Below are 18266 nucleotides of genomic sequence, written 5' to 3' on the forward strand. Positions count from 1 at the left end.
TCAATTTAGGTATTTTATATAGAAACTACATTTACTAACTACATTTACTACATTAACTAACATAATGTAAACTACATTTACATTTATGTAGAAACTACATTTACATTTTAGTTGTTTTGCTATGTTTATTTCTCAGAGACTATTCCCAGGAGCTTTTACCAACATCATATAAACCCCAATTAACACATCAAATTCAAGTATAGTTCAAGCTAAGGCAAAGATGATTGAGGTTTACATTAACCTATTACCACTTTATTGTGGGCACATGAATAAGTTAATACTTAATAAGGCTTATATTATTGAGGGAGAAGGGGCTCCGAGTTAGGAAACTAGTTGAGAAGCCTGTTTAATTGTGTCAGCCAGTTGTAAGGGATGGGGAGCTCAGCTTGTAAGTCAGTGAGGAATATGTGAAAATACATTTTGAGATTTCAGATAATATGCCATAAAACCATAAAAATCCACTGATTTTTTAATAAATTCCTGCTTTTAATAATAGACCAACTTTGGGGCACCTGGGTGGCTCAATTGGGTAAGCGTCCAACTTCAGCTCAGGTCATGATCTCTGGGTCCATGAGTTTGAGCTCTGTGTTGGGCCCTGTGCTGACAGCTCAGAGACTGAAGCCTCCTTTGGATTCTGTGTCTCCCTCTCTCTCTGCCCCTCCCCCGTTTGCACGCTGTCTCTCTGTCTTTCTCTCTCTCTCTCTCTCTCTCTCCCTCAAAATAATAAATGTTTAAAAAAATTTTAATAATAGGTCAGCATTTTTGTCCTTTAGTGTCTATTTTTCTGTCTGAAACCTGTTATTCATTTCTAATTCATACTTTACAGTGCATAGTGAAAATATGGGAATCAAATGGAAATCATAGTAGTTGAATATGTGTAAGAGAATTATTTTCTTTCTCAAAGGTCTTTTAATCGTCTAAAATGCCCTGACTCTGGGCCCCTGGGTAGCTTAGTGCGGAGCCTGCTTGGGATTCTCTCTCTGACACTCCCATGCTCGCTCTCTCCCTCCTCCCCCCCCAAAAAAAGTTAAAATGCCCTGAACTTTGTTATTTCTTCTTGAACTAGGCTTGGTAGTAACAGATTCTCTCAGTTTTTGTTTATCTAGAAATGTCTTTATTTCTCCTCTGTTTTGAGACATAGGTTTGTTGAATATAGAATTCTCGCCTGACAGTCTTTATTTCAACATTTTGAAGATTTTATCCCATTTCCTTCTGACAATGAGAAATGATGAGAAATCAGCTGTTCATCTTATTAAGGGTCCCTTGTGCATGAGTTGCTTCTCTGTTGCTACTTTCAGGATTCTTTCTTTGTTTTGGGTTTAAGACAGCTTGACTATGATGAGTCTAGGTTTGGATCCTTTTGCACTTACCTAGCTTGGAATTTGCTGAGTTTTTGGATGTACACATCATGGTTTTCATCAAAATGGGACATTTTCAGCAGCTCTTTGTTTAAATATTCTTTCTTCTCTGGGACTGTCCTTCTGGTACTACCATTGAGCATATGATGGTATACGTTATGGTGTCTCACAGGTCTCTGAGGCTCTGTTTATTTTTCTTCATTCTTTTTCTTTTATGCTCCTCAGATTGGGTAACCTCTACTGATTTGTTAGCAGGTGTAACAATTCTTTCTTCTGCCTGCTCAAATCTGCTGTTAATTCCCTCTACTGATTTTTTTTTCATTTCACTTATTATAAATTCCAACTCCAGGATATCTATTTTGTTCATTTTTGTAGTTTCTCTTTATTGATACACTCTATTTGGTGAGACATTATTTTCACTTTCATCTGGTTTCTTTAGGTATGGTTTCCTTTAATTTTTAAAATGCATTTAAAAAAATAAATAAAATAAAATGCATTTAAAATAGCTGAATTAAAGTCTTTGTCTAGTGAGTGCCATGTCTAGGCTTCCTCAGAGTTTGTTTTTTCCTGTATATGGGCCATAATGTCTTTATGCTTTGCATGTCTCATATTTTTTGTTGAAAACTGAACATTTTTAAAAGAAATTTTTTAATGTCTATTTATTTTTGAAGCAGAGCATGAGCAGGGGAGGGGCAGAGAGAGAGGGAGAGAGAATCCAAAGCAAGCTCCAGGCTCTGAGCTGTCAGCGCAGAGCCCAATGTGGGGCTCGAACTCATGAACTGTGAGATCATGACCTGAGCTGAAGTCAGACGCTTAACCTATTGAGCCACCCAGATGCCCCAAAAACTGAACATTTTTAATAATATAATAATGAGAACATTGGATATCAGATTCTCCCCCTCCTAGGGTTTGTTGTTGTTTTTTTAGTGATTTTTCTGGACTAATTCTATAAAGTCTTTATTCTTTGCCATGTGTGGCCACTGAAGTCTCTGCTTGGTTTGCTTAGTTGTCAACTAATTATTGGCAAAGATTTCCTTAAATTTCATAGGTCAATAAGTTTCCCATCTTTTACCAAAAGGCTCTGTATGCATGTTGGGGCAAACCTTCGACATTCAGCCAGGTAGTTTACAACTCTGCAGTAGCCTTCAGTTTCTCCTCATGCAGAGCCTCAAGATAAGCCAGAGGTGAGAGACTAGGGACTCCTAATTTCTGTGTGAACATGCACACAGCTGTAGACATACACATAACCTTAAACATTCATGTAGTCTTCCAGATTCCCAGGAATAGATCCAAGCTTTCTAAAACGTCCTGTGGAAATCTCATTCCTCAGATTTTCCTTTTAAGCTTTGTGTCTTTTTAAGACAGCCTACTGTCTGTCCCAACTGTTATCCACTGCTTTGGGCAGCCATGATATTAAACAAAAGTGCCCTCATTATTTTTGACAAATGCTCCTGAGAATAATGCTCTTCATACTGGTCAAATTACTAGTCAGATCAAATAAAGATGTGCATTGTGAGTGGGGTCTTCAAGGGAACCACCAAGTATGTCAAACAATGACAATATCTGGGCATGGAGCTTTGGAATTCCAACGCTGTTCTGCTCATGGCAGGGTCTACCAAGCTGCTGGTTCCCACTGTGATTTTAGGCTATTAGTTTTCAAGGCTGTTACAAAGCTAGGGAGAAAAGGATGGGAAGAAAGGTAAAACACCACAGAGGTTGCTGTTCTTACTGAGAGTCAACCAGTTTTCTTGAATAAACACTATCCAGACTGCACCAAGTCTTTAATTTACAGATTCCTAAAAATGTTGATTCATAACACATGTGTCAGTTGCTTTTATGGAGATGAGACTTTTTGGAGATCTTCATTTTACCATTCTGGCTGATGTCACTTAAGATGCCTTAAAGCATTTGAATAGTGACAAAAGTCGTATAGAACTTCAGTATCTTTGGGAATGCAAGCTGGTGCAGCCACTCTGGAAAGCAGTATGGAGGTTCCTCAAAAAACTAAAAATAGAACTATCCTACCACCCAGCAGTTGCACTACTAGGCATTTATCCAAGGGATACAGGTGTGCTGTTTTGAAGGGACACATGCACCCCCATATTTATAGCAGCACTATCAACAATAGCCAAAGTATGGAAGAGCCCAAATGTCCATTGGTGGATGAATGAATAAAGAAAATGTGGTATATATATATATATATATATATATATATATATACACACACACACAATGGAGTATTACTCAGCAATCAAAAAGAATGGAATCTTGCCACTTGCAACTACGTGGATGGAACTGGAGGGTATTATGCTAAACGAAATTAGTCAGTCAGAGAAAGACAAAAATCATGACTTCATTCATACGAGGACTTTAAGAGAAAAAAACAGATGGACATAAGGGAAGGGAAACAAAAATAATATAAAAACAGGGAGGGGGACAAAACAGAAGAGACTCAACAAACTGAGGGTTACTGGAGGGGTTGTGGGAGGTGGGATGTGCTAAATGGGTAAGGGGCACTAAGGAGTCTACTCCTGAAATCATTGTTGCACTATATGGTAACTAATTTGGATGTAAATTTTTAAAAAATAAAAAATAAAATTAAAAAAGACTTATTACAAAGTTAAAAAAAACAGAATTTATCAGATTAAACACCCAAAAAACAAAGAATCCATCTAAGAAATCCATTTAAGAGACTCCTAAAGATAGAGAACACTTTTCCAAAGAAGACACTCAGATGGCTGATTTGAAAAGATGCTCAACACCACTCCTCATTAGGGAAATACAAATCAAAACCACAATGAGATACCACCTCACACCTGTCAAAATGGCTAAAATTAACAGCACAAAAAAAAACAGGTATTGGCGAGGATGTGGAGAAAGGGGAACCCTCTTCCACTGTGAAGGAATGCAAACTGATGCAGTCACTCTGGAGAACAGTATGGAGGTTCCTCAAGACGCTAAAAATAGAACTACCGTACCATCCAGCAATTGCACTATTAGGTATTTACCTAAAGGATACAATAATACACACACATATATGATGGAATATTAGTTGGCCATCCATAAGAATGAAATTTTGCCATTTGCAATTATGTGGATGAAGCTAGACTGTATTATGCTAAGCAAAATAAGTCAGTCAGAGAAAGACAACATGATTTCACTTACACATAAAATTTAAGAAACAAAACAGATGAACTTGGTTGGGGGGGAGAAAAGAAAAAAGAGAGAGAGAGAAACAAAGCATAAGAAACTCTTAAAGATAGAGAACAAATTGAGTTGATGGAAGGAGGTGGGTAGGAGATGGGCTAGATGGATAGGTATTAAGAAGGCACTTGTTGGGGCGCCTGGGTGGCTCAGTCGGTTAAGCGTCCGACTTCGGCTCAGGTCACGATCTCGCAGTCCCTGAGTTCGAGCCCTACGTCGGGCTCTGTGCTGACTGCCAGAGCCTGGAGCCTGTTTCAGATTCTGTCTCCCTCTCTCTCTGACCCTCCCCCATTCATGCTCTGTCTCTCTCTGTCTCAAAAATAAATAAACGTTAAAAAAATTTTTTTATTTAAAAAAAAAAAGAAGGCACTTATTATGTTGAGCACTGGATGTTGCATGTAACTGATGAATCATTGAATTCTGCTCCTGAAACCAATATTGCATATAGCATGTGAACTTAATAGAATTTAAATAAAAATTTGAAAAGAAAAAAAAAAAACTTTAGTATCTTGCTACATGAGAAAGACAGACCATGTATCCACCAGAGATCATATAGGGTCCCACTTAGAAATGCTACTAAAATGTCTTGATGGTTTCAGGCAGTTGTCAGATGAGACATCACGCTGACCTCCTCCTAAGGAAGATTTCTCATAATTAAATCTTAAACTTGCAAGAAATTGTGCATAATGATTAAAAGCCTGTTCTTTGGTACCAGCTAACTCTGGTTTCAAGCCCTGAATCTGCTCCTTAATAGCTTTGTGACCTTGGTCAAGTTACTTAACATTTACAATACAGTGATAATAACTACCTATTCATTGATTTGTTTTAAAATCTGACTAAACTAATGAAAGTAAAGTGCTAGGTACAGTTCATTGCATATACTACTACTAAAAATGTTGAATGTTCATCTGAATGTGGTTCTTTAAGAGTCACTTTCAAATTGGAAAATAAACTGCTGTGTTTTCTATGCAATTCCAGGCACGGTGGTGGTCCAGCAGTTGATGTCAATGATGATTAGCAAACATGATCGCCTCTTCCCCAAAGATGCAGAACTGCAAAGCAAACCCCAAGATGGCACGAGCAATAACAACAATGAAATTCAGAAGAAAGCCACCATGGGCCAGCTACAGAATAAGGAGAACAATAATACCAAGGACAGTCCTGGTAGGCGGTGCTCTTGGGACAAGTCCGAGTCTCCCCAGAGAAGTGGTGTGGATAATGGATCCCCCACAGCTCTACCAGGTAGTAAAACCAACAGCCCAAGGAACAGCGTTCACAAGCTGGACGTCTCTAGAAGCCCCCCTCTTATGGTCAAAAAGAATCCTGCCTTCAATAAGGGCAGTGGGATAGTCACCAATGGGTCCTTCAGCAGCAGTAATGCCGAAGGCCTGGAGAAAACCCAAACCACTCCCAATGGGAGCTTACAGGCCAGAAGGACCTCTTCACTGAAGGGGTCTGGTACCAAAATGGGCACCCACAGTGTACAGAATGGAACGGTGAGAATGGGCATTTTGAACCCCGACATGCTTGGGAACCCCGTGAATGGTCGCAGCATGAGCTGGCTGCCCAATGGCTACGTGACCCTGAGGGATAACAAGCAGAAAGAACAAGCAGGGGAGTCAGGCCAGCACAACAGACTCTCCACCTATGATAACGTCCATCAGCAGTTCTCCATGATGAACCTTGATGACAAGCAGAGTGTCGACAGCGCCACCTGGTCCACTTCCTCCTGTGAAATCTCCCTCCCGGAGAATTCCAACTCCTGTCGCTCTTCCACCACCACCTGCCCAGAGCAAGACTTTTACGGGAGTAATTTTGAGGACCCTGTTTTGGATGGGCCCCCACAGGATGACCTCTCCCACCCTGGGGACTATGAAAACAAAAGTGACCGGAGGAGTGTGGGAGGTCGAAGCAGTCGTGCCACCAGTAGCAGCGACAACAGTGAGACGTTTGTGGGCAACAACACCAGCAACCACAGTGCCCTGCACAGTTTAGTGTCCAGCCTGAAACAGGAGATGACCAAACAGAAGATAGAGTATGAGTCCAGGATAAAGAGGTGAGGAAAATCTGCAGCTCCTAACTGCCAGAGAGGGCCCGACAGACCCCTACTGCAGGACAGGTTCACACAGGGGGCTAAACATGCTGGCTCCAGAGTCACAGACCTGAGTTCAAGTCCAGGCTTCACCATTTGTCAGCTGTGGGATTTGGGGACAGTTTGCTTCATCTCTTTGCGCTTTAGGTTCGTACTGTGAAAAACGTAAATATGAGTAGGTTTTACCTCAAAAGCATGTAAGAAATCATTGAGCCTTGTCCCTGGCACAGAATAGGTGCTCGATGGTGCTATCTTCTGCTAGTAAACGTGTGGGTTTGTGTTAAGGTCTGGAAAGAGAGGGGCGAGGATAAATGGAAAGTAAGGAGCCTGTTTTCACTGATGGAAAGAGGATGAAATAGGGGTGAAGAAAAGTATCAAAATAAACAGACCTTTCTTTTTCATTCTTTTCATAGTTGAATGCTGAGAGAGTGTCTACCCTCTTCCAGGCTCCACTCTAGGCCCTGAAGATTCAGCAGTGAATAAAATAGGCAAAAACTCAGCCCTCGTGGAACCTGCTTCCATTCTACTACAGAGACAGATCAAGTAGTAGAATAGATCAGATGCTAAGGAGAAGACTAACGCAGGGTAGAGGGTAAGAAGCATTGGTGAGGTGCAAGGTCATGTGCAGGGCCTTACAGGAAGTCGAAAAGGACGCTGTGCAGACATTTGGGGGAAGAGCAAGTGGAAATGCCATGAGATGGGATGGGCAGGGACTCAGAGAGGGCCTTGGAGATCATTTTAAGTCTGGCTTTTTTTTTTTTTTAAGTTTATTTCTGAGAGACACAGAGAGCAAGGGAGAGGCAGACACACAGAGAGAATCCCAAGCAGACCCTGCACTGTCAGCCCAGAGCCCAACCCAGGGCTCAAACTCACAAACCCTGAGATCATGACCCGAGCCGAAGTCAGACGCTTAACTAACTGAGCCACCCAGGTGCCCCTTAAGTCTGGCTTTTATTCTGAGATTAGAATCCATGGAGATTTTTGAGAAAAACAATGACATGACGTGCATTCATATGGACAAGGGAAATTATGGCCTGAAACAAGGAGCAAAAACTACTATTTATAAGGAAGCACTTACGGTAAAACCTAATTTATATCAGTTTACATCTACTAATAAGATGATCAAGGTAGACGTTTACCTAGCATCTTCTCTAGGGAAGCAATCTAGGCAGGATCAGGGGCGTTTGTCAGATGTTTCCGTGGACTCGAAAGGCGGGAATACAGACAATGGAGCCCAGGGCTCACAAACAGAACCCTGTGCCAGAAACCAGAATGTCACCACCCCGTGTTTTTACTAGGGTTACGGACATTACAAACTTGATGGTTTTTATATTCTCCTTTCAGCATAATGTAGGAGATTTAATTCTCAAGTAGAAGACCCAAGACTCAGTTCAGCATGCAGTTGCCCATCTGTGGTCTCCACCCCACATTCAGGCTGTGTGACTTGGTGGCCCTCCTCCTGTGTGGGTGTCCTAGGGTCCTCATGGCAGTGAACACCGTTCTTTGTCCGGCTTCAATTACTGCTATGCCTCCAAACCCCACATGGCTTCTTCATTACACAGAAAGTCAACTTTAATGTATTTTAATATTTGTTGAATCCATTTGTCAATTTTCAGGCCAAAAGAAATATATTTTCAAGAGCTTTGGTAAAGTAAATATAAACTAAAGCACTACTTATCCATGAAGTTGAAAAATTACTTTCTTAGAAAGTAGTTTTTGTAAACCTTGGTGAGCAGAAACTTGGTTTGAATTTTTCTTTATAATGCCAAGTGGCAGGAGGTTTACCTAAGAAGAAAGACTCTCATTTGTGAATGTAGTTTTTGGAACCACTGGCAACCAGAATTCTGGATTTCTGCCAATGCATGATGATAACTTAGGACTTAGCACAGGAAAGCAAGAGATATCACTTCAAACTTGTATTAGCAGAGGAAAAAAAATCATTCTGATTTATGAGAACGTTGGTGACGTATTTATGTTCTGTGATGTATAGTGCATTTCAGAGACTTTGATAAAATGATAAAAGTTTCCCATAGAATGCCATCTCAATTTCACTATAGCATTCCTACCTGTCTGACAGCCAGAGGGAGAGGGCCACAGAAAAATGGGGCCGAGGAGCTGCCCCATACCCAAGCCACGGAAATAGAAGAGGTTAACTGTTCTAGGGGCACCTGGGTGGCTCAGTTGGTTAAGCATCTGACTCTTGATTTTGGCTCAGATCATGATCTCACAGTGAGTTGGAGCCCCACGTTGGGTTTTGCACTGACAATGCAGAGCCTGCTTGAGATTCTGTCCCTCTGTCCCTTGCTTGCTCCCTCTCTCTCTCTCTGTGTGTCTCAAAAATAAATAAGTAAACATTGAAAAAAAAAAAGAGGTTAACTATTCTATTTAATTTCTGATCATTCCTGTTCAGAGTCATATTTGTCTCTTTCAATTTCTTTTAAACTACATCCCACCAATATTGAAGTGAAATAGAATTCATAGATAGATGATAGATAGATGGATACTATTTAACTTTGTTTAGTTATCAATCACTGATACATGCTCTTTAGCTTTTAAACACATGACTTTGATGTTCTTTCCCCCCACATTAGTTTCTCACTTTGTTGTATTGTGGTCAGAGAAATTCATTTGTATGATATCAATTATTTGGCCTGGTAAAAACTATTCTTGGGGTGCCTGGTGGCTCAGTCGGTTGGGCATTCAACTTCGGCTCAGGTCATGATCTCACAGTTTGTGGGTTCGAGCCCCATGTTGGACTCTGCACTGACAGCTCAGAGTCTGCTTCAGATTCTGTGTCTCCCTCTCTCTGCCCCTCCCCTGCTTGCATGCTCTCTCTCTCTCTCTTTCTCAAAAATAAAACATTAAAAAATTAAAAAAAAAAACTATTCTTTTATTATTGGTTTGGGATTCTACCCATGCCTAATAGATCAAGTGTGTTAATCAAGTTGTTCAAATCCTTTACATTTCTTCTAATTTCTATCAGACAGATCTATAATTTCTGAGAAAAAAATCTCCTAATGTTATTGTAGACTTATCAATTTCTCCTTATAAATTTGTTATATTTTATATTGAATAATTTGAGGCTAGACTACTAGGTGAATATAGGTGAATAAAGTTCAGAATTTTTTATATCTCCCTGATGAATCCGTCTTTTTATCATTAATAGTCATCTTCAATTGTAATAATGATTTTGCTAAAAATCAATTTTTTCTGGTATTCATATTGTTATACCACTTTTATTTTGATTAGTTACTTCCTGACATAAGAGACTTAAGCTATCTCTTGATGATATTTTCACTATCATTATTTTTCCTTTGATATAAAGCAAATATGATGTCCTTTTTCCCCCAACTTTATCACTTCCCCCCTTTCTTCTAGTAAAGCCAACATTACATGAAATGACTCCAGAAAGCCTTGTGGTTCAGGCTGCCTTCTGCATCTGCCATTCTGTGCAGATAACAGTCTCTGGCTTCTCTGTGCTGACATTCATTCATTTGCAATCAAATGACAACTAAGTGCTTCCAATAGAGGTCTTGGGGTCTTCTTGCTAAAATGATAGTAAATTGGGGCACCTGGGTGGCTCAGTTGGTTAAGAGTCTGCCTTAGGCTCAAGTTATGATCTCACGACTCATGAATTCAAGCTCCACATCAGGCTCTGTGCTGACAGCTGGAGCCTGGAGCCTGCTTTGGATTCTGTGTCTCCCTCTCTCTCTGCCCCTCCCCCAACACTTCTCTTTCTCAAAAAAAAAAAAATTAAATTTTTTTAAATGATAGTAAATCATCCTAGCAGAATGAATGAATGAATGAATGAATGAAACTAACACCTTTTAAATCATTGGACCTAGCCTCACTGATTTGAAAGGGCCCATTACAATTTCCTAAGCATTGCAGAGACAGAGTTCAGATAATATTTGTATCCCTGTCACATTTCAAGTGAATAAAATTGCTTTATCTTGTATTCCCTCCCCCATCCTATATCTAGCTTAGAACAGCGAAACTTGACTTTGGAAACAGAAATGATGAGCCTCCATGATGAACTGGATCAAGAAAGGAAAAAGTTCACAATGATAGAAATCAAAATGCGAAATGCAGAGCGAGCAAAAGAAGATGCAGAGAAAAGAAACGACATGCTTCAGAAAGAAATGGAGCAGTTTTTTTCCACTTTTGGGGAGCTGACAGTGGAACCCAGGAGAACCGAGAGAGGAAACACAATATGGATCCAGTGAGCCCACTTTTTCCCGCTGTCTCCAATGGATCTGGGAAGGGCTCTGCGGTTCTGGTGGGAACATTCTACGGGATCAGGTGGCTGGTTCCTTGCTGTACAGTGCTCTAACTGGTGAAGGAATATCATTTCCAGACATTACCCATCCATATCTGCAATGTGTACCAAAGTTCTATCATGCCCCATAATGCTACTGTCAAGTGTTACAACTGGATTTGTGTATAGAGAGTAGTTTTTAAAAAGTAAACTAAAAATGAGAAGCATATCTCAAGAATTATTTTATTGCAAGTCTTGTATTTAAAATGTTAAATCAATATGTCGTTGCAATTTAGCTTGCTTTCAAGCTTCACCCCTTGCACTTAACATAAGCTATTTTTGGCATTGTGTTCTCATCAGCTTATTTTATAGATCAATATTTTTATTTCCCCTCTTGCTGAGGAAATGAAGATGAGCAGATATATAAATATATATAAATATATATCAGATGAGTTATTAAAATCAAAAGAATACTTTGTGGCTGTGCTGTTTGTGCCAATAGACCTCGCCATGACCAAAAAGAGAAATGTAATGGTTTTATAAAATACAGTAGAATCACCAGAAACCTTTGATTTGCTCTTGAAATTCTTCCCTTGACACTGCTCAGTTTTCTTTTGAGGTATTCTGACACAGAAAATTTTGGATTTTGTAAAATAGTCCCCTTCTCAAGGCCTATTGTCTACCTGGAGAGTTCCACAGATGCATGTCTCTTGTGCAGACTGCATTTTTAGGGGGGGGGAAATGGTACAAGCACTTAATGAGTCATGTCATGAATTACTCTGACTTTCTGGACCGAGTCTCTGTAACTGCTAGATGGTTTCCAAAAAAACTCTTCCCACTGTTTGGAGATTGGGAAACAATGCTTGCTGCACTGTGCCACAGGAACATTTCTTGTCCACTCAGACTTTTCCTTCATCCTCCAGAAAGCACTTTGCAATGCAGGCAGTGTGATGGTGTGACCGTGACCTCTCAGTTAAGAGTATGTGCCATATAGCGACACTTTTCTCTAGCTCAGGCCCACTGTTCTGTTGTCACCTGGGATCCTGTCCACAGGACTGCTGGCAGGGGCAGTGCCACAAGAGCAGGGTATGGAGTGGGTAGACCCGAAGGAGAGACACATTTGGAAGAAGCAAACTATTTTGTTTCTAATTTTTACAATATTGTTCTTCCCTCTTGAAAACATATTTGTTCACAAGAATCTTAAGACGTGGATGCTTAAAGGTCCAGTTCAGACAAATTTATGAACATCAGTAATGGTGACCTTCTAGAGAAGCTCAGCGCTCTCTGGACCTAGAGTTTGGGGAGAACAACTCTTCACATTCCAATAAGGCAATGATTTTGAGAAGTCAGGCAAATAAATATTTCTCACACTAGAACAAAAAGTCACAAGAGGCATCATTGCAAATAAAGACTGCTTGAGTTTATAGGATTGAGTTGTTAGAAGGTTCTATGTCTGTATGTACTTATTTTCAAATGGGGAGTAGTCTTTACACCGTCTATCCTTGTCACCATCCACCTTCCACCAACACACTTATGTGGGCCCTCGGTTTTAACCTCTCTCTGTATAATGATACCTTCTTTACCTTTAGTTTCCTGTTCTCCTTCCAATTCTTTATTTAACCAGATTTTTCCACCTGTATGTTCTGTAAGAAAGTCAAATTCGCAATGTACAATGTTGATCTCAATCAGTCTCTCTATACACATTTCATCTCTTCCCGGTCCCTGTCCTAGTGAATGGAAACCTTGGACTCATCCAGTGAGTCAAAAGATGCAATAGTAAAAATCAAAAGATCATGTAGTCAAATCGCCTGCATTCAAGTTTCTATAATTTGCTAGCTGATACTGAGACTTCTAGGTGTTACTTTTTTCCATATAGACTGGGAATAATAAAGATACTCCTCTCATGGACTTATTATGTGGTTTCAAAGATGTAGATTGTTAAAGCTAAGCACAGCACCTCGTGGACAGAAAGGATGCCATGAATGTTAATTCTTATTGTTCTCTCTCCTCTTCTTCACCCTTAAATTCACTCACCAAGTACTATCTATTCCGCTCATCCTTACCTTTTAAATCTACTCTCTTTGACCAGTTCCTCCTCATCTCTGGTGAAAGCATCTCCCCTTTTGCAGGCTGTCCCCTCTAGGCCACCCATCTGACTCTGTCATAGCTTTGCTACTATCATGTAAAGACTCTCACTTGCCCACAGGATACGCCCTTCACATGGTGCGTAAAGTTGTGACCTGCAGTTTTATTTTCCTTTCTTCCCACATCCCCAACCCCCGCCATGCCATTTCATGCCTCTGGAACTTTCTACCATCTTTTACCACATCCATCTTGACTACCTTCCTTCTACCTGGCACGATCTTTTTTCTTTTTTTTCTTTTTTTAAAGAGAGCCAAATCAAATGTCAGATCCCCTTCTAGGATCTCAACGCCAAATTATCTGACACTCCCCCTTTGTGTATATCTCTTTCAGTCTTGTCCATGTCTGATTATTATCTTCACCAAATAAGAAACGTTTTAGGAAGCAGCATGCTGGAATGGAAATAGCAGGAAATGGAGAGCCAAACAGACCTAGATATGCATCTCAACATTCCTTAGGCAAGATGCACAGCAATGACAAATTACTGAACCTTTCTGAGCCTCAGTTTTTTCATCTGTAAAGTGGAGATAACTTCTACAAAGTAGGGATGTTGTAGTACTTAAAAGTGATATGTAATGTGACTCTCTGAGTGCCTGCCACTTAGTTCTATTAATAGCTCTATTAATAAATGGAGCCTCCTAACCTAAGAGAGTAGAATTTTATCTTATTGTTCTTAAATCCCTCTGTCTCTACCCTTTATGCCATAGAGTACCAGCATAGGGAATTTTCTGGCCTTTGGTCTATGAGGGGTGCTGTTATTAATTTTAATTATTGATCTCAGTGATGATGACCTTCAATCAATGGATACTATGAGTAGCTTGTCCATCTGAATTTCCATTAGCTCTTCTATTCGGCTAAATGCCTAGAAAGTATTAAATGCAAATTGACATAAAAATGAATTGGAAATAAGTAGGTAGTATAAAGAGTTCATTTGCTACATCCTGTATAGACTTCTTTAAAACTGTTTAGGTAACTATAATGAGTCTTCAATTATGAGCTCAGGAGAAAGGATTTGCTTCCAAGTGTTGAGTCTACAATGTTGGCTTCAGTAGCCAAACCATATGGCTGGGTGTCCTTCAGAGAACATTTAAAATAGAATTGTGTGTGATAGTAGGCCAACTGAAGTCTATACTTTTATGTAGCTTCTATGTGTAATTTTACGATGAAATGACTAAAAACTTCAAGGGAAACTTAATAAGGTCGCTCCTATTTATTTTTGTTTCCTAAAAAGCTGTGCCTTCCTTTACAAAATGAGGTCATTTCCAGGTAAGATACTTTAAATTGTTGATATAATTATCTCACCTTGGAAACTGAGGATAATTTAAAGATGGTGCTGCTGGCCACAGACCCCGGTGTTTCTCACACTGGGGAGCTGCATCCTGCTTGGAATCGCATCACAGAAAATGATACCCATGAGCTTTTGGAATCAGAGACCTGGATTCAAATCTCAGTTCTGCCACTTCGTAGCTATCAGAATTTAAGAAAAGTTACACGATGTTCACTAGCCTCAATTTGTTTTTCTGTAAAGTAGGATAATACCAGTGCCTCGTCCTCATTTTTTGGTTTGTTTTTTTTGAGAAATGAAAAATGAAGTGACTCGCACAGTGTATGTTGTAAATGCTCAACAAATGGCAGCTGTCAGCCCTCAGATTACTTCATTGAAAGGGTGTTCCAACTTCTAGAATATAGAGTTCTGGACTCAAGAATATGGCCAGCATGCTCGCCAGCAGAGGGTATAATGATGTCCCAGGGACCCTAATTCTACCTTTTCCCAGATAAACTGCCAGAGATTTGATGGCAAGGAAGAGTCAAGCCAAGTCATCCTTTCTACTTGAGATAGTACAATTACATCCATGATCTGAGAATACTGTCTAAAGAACTACCTGGAACTGTCCTGCATCAACGCTGTGTGGACGCTGAAGAAAACTTCAGTATTAAAAGTACTGGGCAAAATATAATGGAAATATAAGAATATGACCAGTAAACGTGTCTAGACTCACATCAGCAGCACTATTAGTGAATATTTATTGAACGTGTCTACATGCTACACCAGCATTAGACTAGGTGCCTGGGACACCTATTTATAAATAATTACCACAGAAGGTGATGTATTTATGTACATCAGGTCACAAAATGAGGCTGGGAAAGGTGCTGTAGAGCCATGACTATGATGTAATTCTTAAAGGGTAAGCAGGAAGTTATCAGACAGGATAGCAGTTTGGCCAGGGGCTTCCCCAGTCCACAGAAAAATATGTGCAGAAGTGCCTTCAGTGAAGACCTTAGGGAGCCTTTCCAGTGATATTAAAATGACCTACCAAGTGTTCGCCATCAGAGTGGCATTGTGCATAACAATTCACCCACACACCGCCAAGAGATCTGAAAACACTTAGGACCCATGTGGCTTCCACTCTTTCATTCAAATGAAACGGCCAGACCTGGACACATTTTGCCTTGTTTGAACTCACAAACCACAGAAAAAGAGTGCTGGAATTGTGGCTCCCAATGGCCTGTTTCGTTATTCTCTTTATGGTCTTCTTAATTGCACAAGTGGGGAATGAGTTGACTGCCCAGCTTGAGGGCTCCTTGCTGCAAAGTGACACGAAAAACTAACAGCTCCCCAAGCAGCTGAAATCTACAGAACCTACTGTAGATCTTTGAGTAGAAAGTTTAGCAGGAGAAAAGTGTGTTTTTTAATGAGCCATTTGTGGCTCAGGTCCTGGCCTGAATGACACTCTTTATTTATGGACTATGTGTAGCTGCTACTTTTCTGGCCCCTGTAGGGTTAAGCCCAGGTAAGACCAGCCCATATCAGGAGAGTTACCTTTCTTAAGTGGAAAGTACGGATTTGTTTGAATAAGGAGTTAAATTGGCCCCCAGCGTACTACCCGTTTTTGTAAAAGCACCATGCCCATCCCATCCCTCTCCTCCCCACACACTCATTCCCTGCCTCCTTGGGATTCATTAGAAGCGATTACTGCCACACTGAAGCAAGCCCTAGGGTTGTGCCAAGTTGCTCTCATCCTTGACCACCTATTGCCGAAATTGCCCAAACCCCATGTCATTTGCCTTCGATATTATGCTTAGCCTCATGTTGTTCAGTATATCCCCTCATTTGCTTCAAACTCTGATTCCCTCCCTACTCCTCAAACCTTTCCATTATACATTCTAGAATCTTACAACTGCCAACATCCTCCCCTAAATCTCCTTATCTGAAACATGGTTACCTCCTGAAGACACCACTTCTAGCAACCCTGCCAAGGATGGCTGTTTTCCCTTTCCACAACCTGCATGTCATCAACCTGAAGGAGAACTAGGTCTTGCTTTGCTCTCTGATGCTACTTCCACACCTAATATCCTCCTACCTCCCTAATAACCTCTGTGGAGTACATGTCACATGCCCAAATGTTTTAGCACCTATTGAACTGTTCCTAGTTGTTTTTTTTTCCCCGGAGCCACTACTTATATGCCACCCACCAATGTGGCCACTCAGCTCTTTTTCACTTCTGAAAATCTTGATCTCTCTCTGCCCCAAACGTCCACCATCCACGTCCACATTTTCCCTTTTACTGTGCCATTACCAGTAACTGCACCATCACCGAAACTTCCATGTTAAGCACTCACAGTCTCATCATCACCTATGTCCTTCCTAGATCACTCCCTTAACACCACCACTCCAACTCTTAAATACTCCCAAATCATTGATCAGCCATTGACTTCGCTAAGTTTTCACTGGCTGTCATCTTCTCATACCATTGCTTCTTCCCTCCCTGAAGTTTTCCATGCTCATCTTCTGTGGTTCTGTGGTTCCTCATCATAATTCTCTTTTCCTCATTCTTAAATCCCTTCATGTCCTTTTCTACCATGTACTCATCTGGGAATGAAAAACACCTAACCCAACTCTGGCCAAATCCAATTCTTGCTTATTCCTAACCCGCACCTGAGAAACTAATTATGGTTGAAGAGCAATAGACCGCCATGTTGACTTGCCTCACCTTATATGTATAATAAATATGGTTCACATGGCTCTCATCACTGCCTAGTAACTTAACTTCACTCTTCTCAAGGTCTGTTTCATATTTCTCAAACCGCCATAAGCTCTTCCCCTCCTCATTCTCAGCTAGTAACATTACTTATATAACCTTACAGATAACCTGTTTGTTTTTACTGTTTATTTATTTATTTTGAGAGAGGGGGGTGGGAAGGAGGGACAGAGAGAGGGGGACAGGAGGTACCGAGAGAGGGGGTGAGAGAGAATCCCAAGCAGGCTCCACACTCAGTGCAGAGCCCAATGCAGAACTCAGTCTCACCATGCTGAGATCATGACCTGAGCCAAAATCAAAAGTCAGATACTTAACTGACTGAGCCACTCAACTATCTTCATGCAACCTATAGACACCACCTTACCTCTTGCTACAATGACTGGGCCACCTGCTCCAACCAAGCCAACTTCTCCTCTCATATGCATCCCTCTGGGCTTTTCAAGCACATCACTCCTTCAAATAAATACTCTTTCTCTCATTTGCTCTTTATACATTAGTCTCATCAACATATACCCATGCTATAAAAACTTCTTTGAAAAATTCTCTCATCTCATATTTATGTCTAATTTCTGCATAATTCTTCTGCTTCACTTTCTAGAAAAAAAGTATTGAATTTTCTCTACCTATTTATAATTACTTTCCACGTTCTCTTAAACCCACTGGAGTCAGGTTTTCTTAATACTGTTGAGAACATGCTCTAGTAAAGGTCAGCAATGACCTCACAAAATCAAGTCCACTTGTAAATCTTCAGCCCCCATCTTATTCAGGCACTCAGTAGCATTGCCCCAGTTTGTTCTTCCCTCATTTTTTAAACACCTTTATTTAACTTCCAGGATAACACTTTCCTGGTTTTTACATCACTGGATATTCCTTAGGATACACAACTGTTTATTGACTTCTATATGTTGGAGCAAGAGATGCCCTCATCCTTGGACTTCTTTATCTACACTCAGTTTCTTGGTGGTCTATACAGTTTTGTGGCTTTAAATAATATGCAAAAGCTGATTATGCTCAGATTTAAAAAAAAATTAATGTTTATTTAGTTTTGAGAGAGAGAGAGAGAGTAAGCAGGGGAGGGGCAGAGAGAGAGGGAGACACAGAATCTGAAGCAGGGCCCAGGCTCTGATCTGTCAGCACAGAGCCCAACATGGGGTTTGAACTCATGAACCATG

General features: G+C 40.5%; 1 protein-coding gene across 8 annotated transcripts in view; it reads left to right on the forward strand.

Annotated features, from left to right (window-relative positions):
- Window positions 1-11484, forward strand: part of ARHGAP24 (Rho GTPase activating protein 24) — a 662544-nt gene extending 651060 nt beyond the window's left edge. For all 8 annotated transcript variants that reach the window (XM_078445943.2, XM_078445942.2, XM_078445946.1 and 5 more), the window contains 2 exons: window positions 5541-6618; window positions 10637-11484. In XM_078445943.2, coding sequence (XP_078302069.1) covers window positions 5541-6618; window positions 10637-10880 — 1322 coding nt within the window. In that variant the 3' untranslated portion in view covers window positions 10881-11484. The remainder of the gene's footprint in view (window positions 1-5540; window positions 6619-10636) is intronic.
- The last annotated feature ends 6782 nt before the right edge of the window (window positions 11485-18266 follow it).

This window comes from Panthera onca, chromosome B1 (genome assembly GCF_046562875.1).
Source record: "Panthera onca isolate mPanOnc1 chromosome B1, mPanOnc1 haplotype 2, whole genome shotgun sequence".
In the NCBI taxonomy this organism is placed as follows: domain Eukaryota; kingdom Metazoa; phylum Chordata; class Mammalia; order Carnivora; family Felidae; genus Panthera; species Panthera onca.